Below are 10,012 nucleotides of genomic sequence, written 5' to 3'. Positions count from 1 at the left end.
TTAAATTTCTCTTTTGATAGGTTGTGCTTGTGCACAAATATTGCATTCCGCACATACCTCTCTGATAAGCAGTCTTGGTATAGAGAAATACAGTTGCTTGCATAGTCCATATAAACGATTATGTCCATAATTGTTGTGTCTGTGCAAGGTCTGTACCTCAAGCTTCATTTCAGTAGTCATGCCCTCAACAAAGACACGTTTGTAGTTTTCATCTACATTTTTAAAAAAATTAGATTGTCTACCAAAACAAAGTTTTCGCATCTTTTTTATTATTGATGCTTTGCTTGATTATAAATTTCATTTATCACTTCTTTACTCCGTAAATATTGTACAATATTTTGGTACCCATCATTTTCAACTGGTGCAATTATGGGATAAAATTTTTAAAAAAAATATTCATCCTAGATTTGTATTGCAAAATAATTTTTTATAGTTATTCTAGCTAGACGTATTGTAGACAGGGCAGTATGCTTGAATTAAACCCATGTCCCGGGGTAGTGTCGGGGGAAAACAGCAATGCTGTTGTTGATAGCGTGCGTGTGGGGCCATATATAATTCTAAGTATTAGTAATGCATTTAAAATGCTAAGTGATAATTAAAAATAGTAAAGAAGTGATGTACATTCTTTACTCATCTATACCTTAATCATGCGAAGTTAAAAATAAAATTAATAGAAACAGTAAGGTAAGGTTATAAGTACAAACCGCCTAATTATATTTTAGCAATTGTAAAAAAAATAAAAGAAAAAAAATCAATCGGACTCAGATATCAGCTAAACTCGCGACAAATAATAAAAATCTATTTGTTTTATAAATTCTTATTAGTGAAATGTCAGTTCGTAAGATTATTTAAAGCAGTATATAAATGTTTGAAATTACAAGTACATCGCAGTTATTTATGCTACTGAATTCCATGGATAAAAAATTGTCCACTTCTTTTTATATTTTTTATTGCTTAATCTGTTTAATATTCAATTGAATTTTTTTTATTATTACTTAATTAGCTTCTAAATCAAATATACGCATAATTATACTATTAAAATATTTATTGAAAAATTATATTTGTTAATTTAACATTATTTTTCTTATTTTTTCCCTTAGCCTTGTGAAATTTTTAGAAAAAATTTTTATTATAATTTTTTATAAAACTTTACTTTTTTTCAAAGTTAACTTTGAAATATTAAATACATTGAATTATCTAAAAACAAAAAAATTTGCCAATATTGTAATTGTTAAGAAAGATTCTTTTAAAGAAATTTGGTCGTTTGATGATATATTTGTTGCAGAGAATTTTTTGTTTTATACGAATATTAGATTTTAACTTATTTGTAGATCTAGAAAATATATCGGACTACTCAAAAGCATTTGAGAATAAAGGACTATGTGGTAACTAAGAAGTACAACAGACGAATCTAAAACCATTTTAACAGAATTGTAATATTATTGCGAAAACTCAACTAGTTCATTGATATTAAATGAATTGACAAATACATTAAACGAAATTTAAACAATGAGTATAAGAACGTTAATTATAATTTAAGTTATCTTTCGCCTCTAAAAATTTTTAAAGGCAATTCTATGCCACACAATAGCACACACTATTAATGTATTTGCGCTCAATATCACGCGTAATTAATGTTTTACTAATGAATGTGATAAACTAAGTTGTACAATATCTCAATCAGTTAATAACACAATACATTTTAAAAGTTACAACAGTAGCCAAAATAATACAGCGGACTATTTCTAAATAATTACACTCTGCAATTAAAACATTTATTTATTATATAATACAACACAAAATGATTTATTACAAAGCCAATATGCTAATTAGGAAATATCACTTTTTTACAACCAAATTATAATTTTTGTTTTTACTAGATCATCAGTCAAACTACAGGAAGACCAATTGTATAAATAAACATAGTAAGTGTTTATTTTATATACCATTATATTATACTAATTGAGTGTCAAATATAAACCAAAAATTAGTATATTCTTTAATAGTATTTTCAAAAATGATAACAACGTGAAAAATAAAGGAAAAAAATTGTATATAAAAGTTATTTCCAAAGTTTTAATAAGGCACAATAAAAACATTTTAAAATAAAAATTAAATAATTTAATATTAAATTTTTAGTGTATCATTTTACAGCTAACAAGCGTAAAATTTTAAAAGAATACAAAAAGATCAAATATTATTTTAAAAAAAAAAGTAAATCTTGAATAATAATCAGATATCGAAACTTTAAAAAACTTGAAATATCAAATCTCTCCTATGGCAAAAAACAATTTAATTTTTTCTTTAACTAGTCTTTTAAGTTTCTTAGATACTATAAATGCAAAGAAAGAGAAAATATATAATTTATAAAACCTTTAAATTAGCATGTAATTAATTTAGCGAGTATGCCAATATTTCTAAAAAATTAAGAATTTATAGTCGAATTGTAAAAATTTACAAAATAATTTGTGATAATTATATTATTCTTCTGATCGTAATTTTTATAGATGAAATTAATAAATTTTTTGTATTGATGAGAAATTATTCCTTGTGTAAAAGTCTCACAAAAAAAAGAGATGGTACTGACAAAAAATAATCAACAATAAAAATTAAACAATTATAAATATTTTTTTACTGTTATAATATGCTAAACCAATACTACTAATTTTTTGTTGATTTTTTTTGTATATTTTGTACAAAATAAATTAAAAAATGTATTTTTATGTTTTAAATATATTTACATAGCCTAAAAGCATAATATATACTATTTTGATAAAAAACTTAAAAGTTTAAATTGTAAACAACACTATTAATCTGTGCAATGAAGTGGTCTAAAGGTTAAAATATAGCTTTTTCAATTTGTTTTTAAAGAATATAGCTATGTTGGGATCAAGGCAATTTGAAAATAAATGAATATTATTCATTTTATAAAAAAAGCACCGAGAATTTCAAAGCGAAATTTACATAATTGGTGATTAACCCAAAGAGTTTCTTAAAACATCACGACTGTGTGTGCAATTAGTCACAACTAATTATAAAAGAAGTATTGGTATTAATAAACACGCTATCTATCAACTTTAACAAATTATTTGAACGTTATTAACCTAGAAAAAACTTTAGATTTTTAAATTTAAAAACAATAGAAAAATTATTAAAGTTTTATAGAAAATTTAAAAAAATATTTTTGATTTGAAAGCATAACATCATCATAATTATTGCTACTCTTTGTATTAGTTCTTAAACAAAAAAACAATTGTTGTTTACAACTTTTTTCGTTGTAGAAAATATTTATATGAGTTTATTTAATTATTTTATTTGTAATTAAAAATATCCTTAAACCTGTAATTGCATAAAGTTAATTAACATAATATTTTTTTTTTTGTTTATTTATTCAGCTGAAAACTGATCGATATGTCAACAAACAAAATGTATTGTTGCTAATAAACATTGACATTATTTAATGTATATATTATTTTAGAACTAAAACATCTTAAAAATATTTTTTTAATTAATAATATTTATTTATATTTGCCTCAATTTGTCGCCCAAATATGCATTTAACGTATTTTTTAGTAATCATTTTATGCACTGAAAATATTAAAAACAAAAATATATTGGATTCAATATATTTTAAAAATTTTGAAAGATTTATTGAAGGTCGTCATTGTCTTTTAAATAAAAAGCTACTTTTGGAATTTTTAGGTGACGAACCGTTTGCAACTGAGAAAATAGAATTATTATTTGATATATGTAGAACAACATACAGCATCCTTAAGTTTGAGAAATATAACTTAATTAAACCGATATTGATGAATACAAGTGTTTTACATTGTAATTGCAATAATTTAAGCTTAAAATCAATATTAATTGCTACGTTTACATCAAGGCTAAAAGATTTCTGCCTTTTAAGTGATATTAAGTATAAAGCGGCGTTTATATCTTATGGTACAAGATATTATCAGCCGATCACACTAATTACAAAAAATAAAACTAATATGAAAATAATAAAAGCTATTACAGAAAAAATTTACGCTAAGAAGGATAATTTTTTCAAAACCTTAAAATCTCAGTCGCTAATTTTAGATGGTAATCTTATTTACGAATTATTTTATATTATTAGCTTAGCTGAACAAACTCTCTCAAGATATTCTACATCTGAACAATCTAATTTATACGAAAATTTTTTAAATTCAAAATTTATTGAAACTGTGTTTAAAATTCAACAAAATAATAACTTTCCAATACATGCTTTTTTATTATTTGATAAAAAGGAAGATAAATTAGATAGGATTAATTTTAATTGTTTTGAAGAAGCATTAGATATTAATTTTCTAAACAATTGTATCGATTATGATTCTTTTACGGATGGTATTAATTTTAGTTCTTTTATAAATTCAACTGAAAATTTTGACATTTTTTGTGATGCAACAATAATTTTAAGCTTTGAATATGCAAATTTATTCTTAGGACTAATGCAATGCTATTCAAAACATTTAAAACGAAATATATTGTTGAGAGTTGAAAAACATTATAACGATCAGGTAAATGTAAAATTTATCATTTGCAATGAAATGGAATATGTAAAAACAATAAAGGAATATTATGTAAGGGCTTATAAAAGTGCTTCAGACGTTAGTGCTGAAATAGAAACTCTTGTAAAAACCGATAAATTACACGAATTTACAACATTATTAGATCTAAATACATATTCATTTAAACCTAATGGAACAAAAGGGATTGATGGTTGGTTTTATTGGTTAAATTGTGGTCATTTTTTAGGATTTGAACTAATTGATGACTTTTTAACCAAATTAGATCATAATTGTCATTTATGTAGGAAGTTAGTAGGTATTAAAATATGTTTTCAACATAAAGCATACAAAGCTTTATAAATTTGGTTTATATGTTTAAATGAAACAAATAAACTGTTTGTTATTTTTTTAAGCATTAAATAATTTTTTTGTCAAAAAAACTTGAATATTGCCTGTAAAATTTATCTATAGTTTACCTGAGTAAGTGAAATTGAGAATTAATGTATAAGTAATTAAATACATGAAATATTGAGCAAAAATAAATTTATAGATTTATATTATTTTTTCTATACTTTAAAATTCTAAAAAAATTTTTCTTCTTATTCTATCTTAATTTTTGATTGCTAAAGTAATAAAATTGTTATGTTAAGACTTTAAGGATTTAAATAGAACTCGAAATAATTTTATATGATTGAGGAAAAAGTTTAGAATATATAAAATTGTTTACTAATTTTTTAGGAAGTACTTATACCGTATAATGTTTATCTGACACGTTCTAAGAAAATAACCAATCATTTATAACCAAATGATTGTAACAACTCAGACCAAGCCATTTGTTTTCTTTACAACCAATAGGCTTTTGCACTGATATAAAAAAGTATTTAACAAAGCTTTATTAAATAAAATATATCCGTTTTAATGACTAGCTTTTACAACAAATCAATTTACATCTCTTTCCTCAACGCCCCTACGTTACTGCCTAAGTAAAGCGGAATTATCAATCAAAATTCCTAAACAGACTGCAACATTGCAGTCAAAATCAAAAGTTTTATTATATTTTAACATTTTTACAATTAGAATTTAAATATTATCATTTTTGAAACATATTTTGCTACTTTAAAAAGCAAAGAAACTATAACAAATACAAAGCATGTTAATTACGTAAAATTAAACAAATGATAATACTTTAAAAACCATTTTTCCGAATGATTCTTGACTTTTTTAATATGTTTTTAATCCTTAATATGTATACAATTATTTTTTATGTTTGGCGGGGTTTAAAAAGCGTTTAAAGTAAGATCATTATTTGAATTACGCCTACCTAAATTCGTGTTGCTTTGCATTGTTTTTTCCTCCAGATTCCAGCTAAAAATGTATTTATAGTTAAAATAGGTTAAACTAAACAAACAATTGCTAGATGAAGGCACTGAAACTAAATGTTTAAGGTTTAAATAGAAAAAAAATTATTTTATTTAAAAAAAAGACTATGTGTAAACAAAATTATTAAAATGTGATCATGTGTTGGCTGCATCACGACATAAACATATTATTTCTGTATAAAGAAAATAATATATACTTTTTAAAAACTACTAACTTTTTAGTTTATGAATTTTTTCATAATTTTACTTGTACAATACTTCGTGGCTTTTTGCTAACTTTAAAATTGTCTATCTTTTCTTTTTTCCAAATATTTCTTTATTCTTATTTTATATAAATGTTTGACAGCTTAAAATTCCCGTTTCCATCAAAATTTAATTTTTATGTGATAATTTACCTCACAATTATATATGGTAAATAGTAGTCGTTTTATATAACTCGATATTGTCTAGGTTTTAATTTTGTTAAAAAAGGATATTAAGTTTTATAAATCAATTATTTATTTTATCGTTTATACTGTCTTCTTGGATAAAAAATAACGATTACAAAGAATTTGAATTCTTTCATTAAGAAGCTTACTAAACATTTCGTAAATTTTAAATAAACATTCAATTTCTTTTGCTATTGTGTTCGAAATGTTTTTGCATTCAGTTAAATAGGATGAATTATCAAAAGAATTTTTTTCTACCATATAAATCATTGTATTCAACTCTATCTTAAAATTATCACTGGCAGTGCTTTCTAGTTGTCGTTTCAAAAATAGAAGCGTTAAAAAATATTCTTTAAATGTTTTGCAAGATATAAAATCAGGAAGAACATACAAAAAACTAATAATTTCGTTAATTTGGCCATTTAAAAATTTAATGCATTTATTAAATTTTTCTAAACTTTTATTATCAATATCAGGCAGCTCAGTTTCTTTTAAAATATGCATTATATTATTTCTAAAGTTATCGATAATTTGTAACAGTCTTTTGCGATTAAAATAATCTTGTGCACGTTGCAAGACATAATAAAGATAGCGAAAAGTTTCAATAAATAAATTGATATCTATTGTTGTCAATTCTATATTCTCCTTTTGTACATAATATTCATTATTATCTTTCATAAAATTAATCAAAACATCTTTTAAATTCTTTTTTTTATATAAATAATTGATTAAATTATCTCCACCTACTTTGTAAATTCGATTAATATTTTTTATCAGTTTTTTTTGTTCAATTTGCGAAACTATCTCAATAAATTCTTTTTCTATAGATGTATAACTATCCTCAACATTTTTATTGCTTTCTAAGCATTGTAAAGTTTTTTTATTCTGATACTTAAATTCACAGCAATTTAAAGTGTAAAATAAAAGAAAAAAGTACAACATAGTGTGGACAAAAAATTATTTTTTTTATAATTGTTAAAGACTTTAATTAAATTTTTACGATCAGAAAGAATAAATTTTTGAAAAAAACATCAAAATAAAATGGGATAAAATTTATGCAATATCTTAAATTAAAATCTATCTTCAAAAAAAAATTGAATAAACATTAAGATTATGATAAAATTATGTTTTAAGAAAAATCAAAAGTTAGCTGCTTTTTATGGAAATTGATATTAATTAAAAAACTTAACAAAAATTTTCTTGTATTTATGCACATTTTACAGTTTAAACAATCATATTTTATCTAATTAAAAATACAAAATTAAACAAAATAATCAGAGCTTTTGATTGATTGTTAAAACAAAACATACTTATGTTAAAACAAGATAATATAATGTTGATATTTTTATTATTTGTTTGTAAACCCTATAATTTTTTAGCTAGAAAACAAATAAAATATTTGTAGCTCATATATTATTTGTCAATCTCTGCTTGTTTGAGTAATTAAAATATTTTATTTATTTTAAAAATAAATTAGATTGCTTATTTATGACAGGCAAAATGTTTTTCCGACAAATTTTTTTATTGCAAAATTTTCATTTGAATAATAGACATTTACAGTAAAGAGTAAAATATTCAAATATGAAGTTAGCTTGCCATATTGAAACATATTTTAAAATAAAGTAATGTGTCAAAAATAGCTAGCAGTGAACTATTCTTTAGGTAGTACTTGACCAAACTACCAAAATTTAAAGACTTTTTATTTAATTCCATCTTCTGGTAATTTTTTATCTATTTATAGCTTTTGTTTTAGATAAATGTAAAACAAATAAACACGAATTAATTAACTTTCAAGATTCATGTTTAATTAGTTTTATATTTGTAAAATGGTTTCTAATGTCACCAATTAATACAAGGACATATGTTATGATTATCCATAACATAACCAATTTTTATTTAATAAAAGGTGTTATAATGTTGCCTGCCGATAAAACCTAGGTCGGAACGATGCTTGTTCCGGACAAAAACATTGTACAGACTGAGTTGTGTGAAAGAATGCTTTTTACTGAAAACCATATTTATTAATGTAACTTTTCTTAAATAGTTTTTCCCCTTATTTTGCATCAGTAAATAATAATTATCCTTGATATATCATCTTAACAGAAATAGCATCGCAGGATGAACGGAAAAGAATATAGTTTCATCTTTTCTTAACTGTTATTGGTTGTGCGTGTTTAATACCTACAAAAAAAAATTTTTGAATTACCTTTTTGTAAATATTTTCAAAGGATTTTAAATCATTTATTAAGAAAAAGAACTAGAAATTATAATAGAAATATTTAATGATTTTATTACTTCGTACAAATTGTTAAAAACAAAAACTTTTATATAATTCAGATATAAAGTTATATTTACTGCTTATTTGCTAAAACACAAAATTTTAATTTTGCAATTAACTTTTTGAATTTAAAATTATTAAAATTTAAAATAATCCTTACTACATATTTTTACTTACGTTGTGGGTCACACGTTCAAAAATAAATATTTTTTTAACTTGCATTTGGGATGTTAAGAGAAGAAAAGGAATAATCTTTTTTTAAGTTATAATTTTTATACAATTTTTACTGTAAAATTTATTTGGTTGATATAGTAATCGAAACATTTTATGATTTTCTTCCATTTTGTGATATATTTCTTTTTTTTGCAACTTTGTTTACTTTTACAAAAATTTATTAAAAAAAACAGACTTTTGTTTTTACTAAAAAATTATTAAAAATTAGTTTTAGTTATGGTTTATGTCCGGTTTAGAAGACTTTAAAGAAAAGTTATGTTTATTTCAAAACTTAGTGGAAATTTGTGTAAAGGCTTCTTGTTAATCCCATTGTTCATCATTCCTTTATGTGTAAATATCCTATTTTTAGTTTTCACTTAATTAAAGATTACATAAACAAACAATATAAAAATGCAGCATAGTAAAGTTAAGCTAAAAGGAAAGCGAAAAGACAGATCTACATTGAATACTCACTTGTTTGTTTAATCACACAAGAATTGATTCAACAAACAGTGACTGATGGTCATGTGTCAGCTGCATCATGACAGTAACATACAGATCATTCAATGTTAAAGTTTACAATATTAGTTTTAAGAAAAAATAAAGCAAAACTTTTTTGGGAATTTATTTTTTTTTTGATACTTGATATGGAGCGGCAAAAAGTTTCAATAAAAACTGAAAAGAACAGTTTATATTATTTATTTACATTTTTAGAGCTATAATTTTTTTAAATTATTTTTTTTAAGTTTTAAAAAATTCGAAGGATATCTTACTTAAAATTTTATTAAAAGTAACTAATCAAACTAATATTGCGTGACACATAATGTTTTATAGGGGTCTGAGCTATACAATCTACTTGTCTAATATTAAATTCTTTTAAATATTGTAAGTCAAACATAAAAAAAACAAGTCTTTTTTTTGAATCAATCATTACTTTAAATTCTAATTTGTTTTTCTCATTGTCGTAAGCGAAACACTCTAAATTTTTTTCATTGACTTCTTCTTGAAAGTGAATTAAAACAGCAACCAATGAACAACCAGAAAGGGAACCGATAGACTGATCATAATCATTAAGTTCAAATTTATGATTTGGATCTTCAATTAAAGAAAGTAAGTTGGTTATATCGGTAAAAAAGCAATTCGATAAATTATAATTTTTGAAATCATCAAAAGCCAAACCAG

At 23.0% G+C, this 10,012-nt stretch overlaps 5 protein-coding genes across 5 annotated transcripts; 2 read left to right on the top strand and 3 right to left on the bottom strand.

The window, feature by feature from the left end:
* Positions 1 to 261, bottom strand: AAJ76_1020009752 (hypothetical protein; the record flags this gene model as incomplete). Its single annotated transcript, XM_024473686.1, has 1 exon — positions 1 to 261. One exon carries the CDS (start codon positions 259 to 261, stop codon positions 1 to 3), a length of 261 nt encoding a protein of 86 aa, XP_024329944.1.
* A 206-nt stretch (positions 262 to 467) lies between these two features.
* Positions 468 to 599, top strand: AAJ76_1020009545 (hypothetical protein; the record flags this gene model as incomplete). The annotated part of the gene is made up of 1 exon (XM_024473685.1): positions 468 to 599. The coding sequence occupies one exon, from the start codon at positions 468 to 470 to the stop codon at positions 597 to 599; it is 132 nt and encodes a 43-aa protein (XP_024329943.1).
* Positions 600 to 3,551: 2,952 nt separating this feature from the next.
* AAJ76_1020006461 (hypothetical protein) lies at positions 3,552 to 4,892 on the top strand (the record flags this gene model as incomplete). The annotated part of the gene is made up of 1 exon (XM_024473684.1): positions 3,552 to 4,892. One exon carries the CDS (start codon positions 3,552 to 3,554, stop codon positions 4,890 to 4,892), a length of 1,341 nt encoding a protein of 446 aa, XP_024329942.1.
* Positions 4,893 to 6,420: 1,528 nt separating this feature from the next.
* AAJ76_1020002732 (hypothetical protein) lies at positions 6,421 to 7,281 on the bottom strand (the record flags this gene model as incomplete). Its single annotated transcript, XM_024473682.1, has 1 exon — positions 6,421 to 7,281. One exon carries the CDS (start codon positions 7,279 to 7,281, stop codon positions 6,421 to 6,423), a length of 861 nt encoding a protein of 286 aa, XP_024329941.1.
* A 2,333-nt stretch (positions 7,282 to 9,614) lies between these two features.
* On the bottom strand, positions 9,615 to 10,012 carry AAJ76_1020003 (hypothetical protein; the record flags this gene model as incomplete). Its single annotated transcript, XM_024473683.1, has 1 exon — positions 9,615 to 10,012. A coding segment is annotated over one exon (398 nt), but the record flags the coding sequence as incomplete, so codon positions are not given.

The sequence above is a fragment of the Vairimorpha ceranae genome (assembly GCF_000988165.1).
Source record: "Vairimorpha ceranae strain PA08 1199 chromosome Unknown NODE_102, whole genome shotgun sequence".
Lineage (NCBI taxonomy): Eukaryota > Fungi > Microsporidia > Nosematidae > Vairimorpha > Vairimorpha ceranae.
This window is presented reverse-complemented; position numbering and strand designations above follow the sequence as displayed.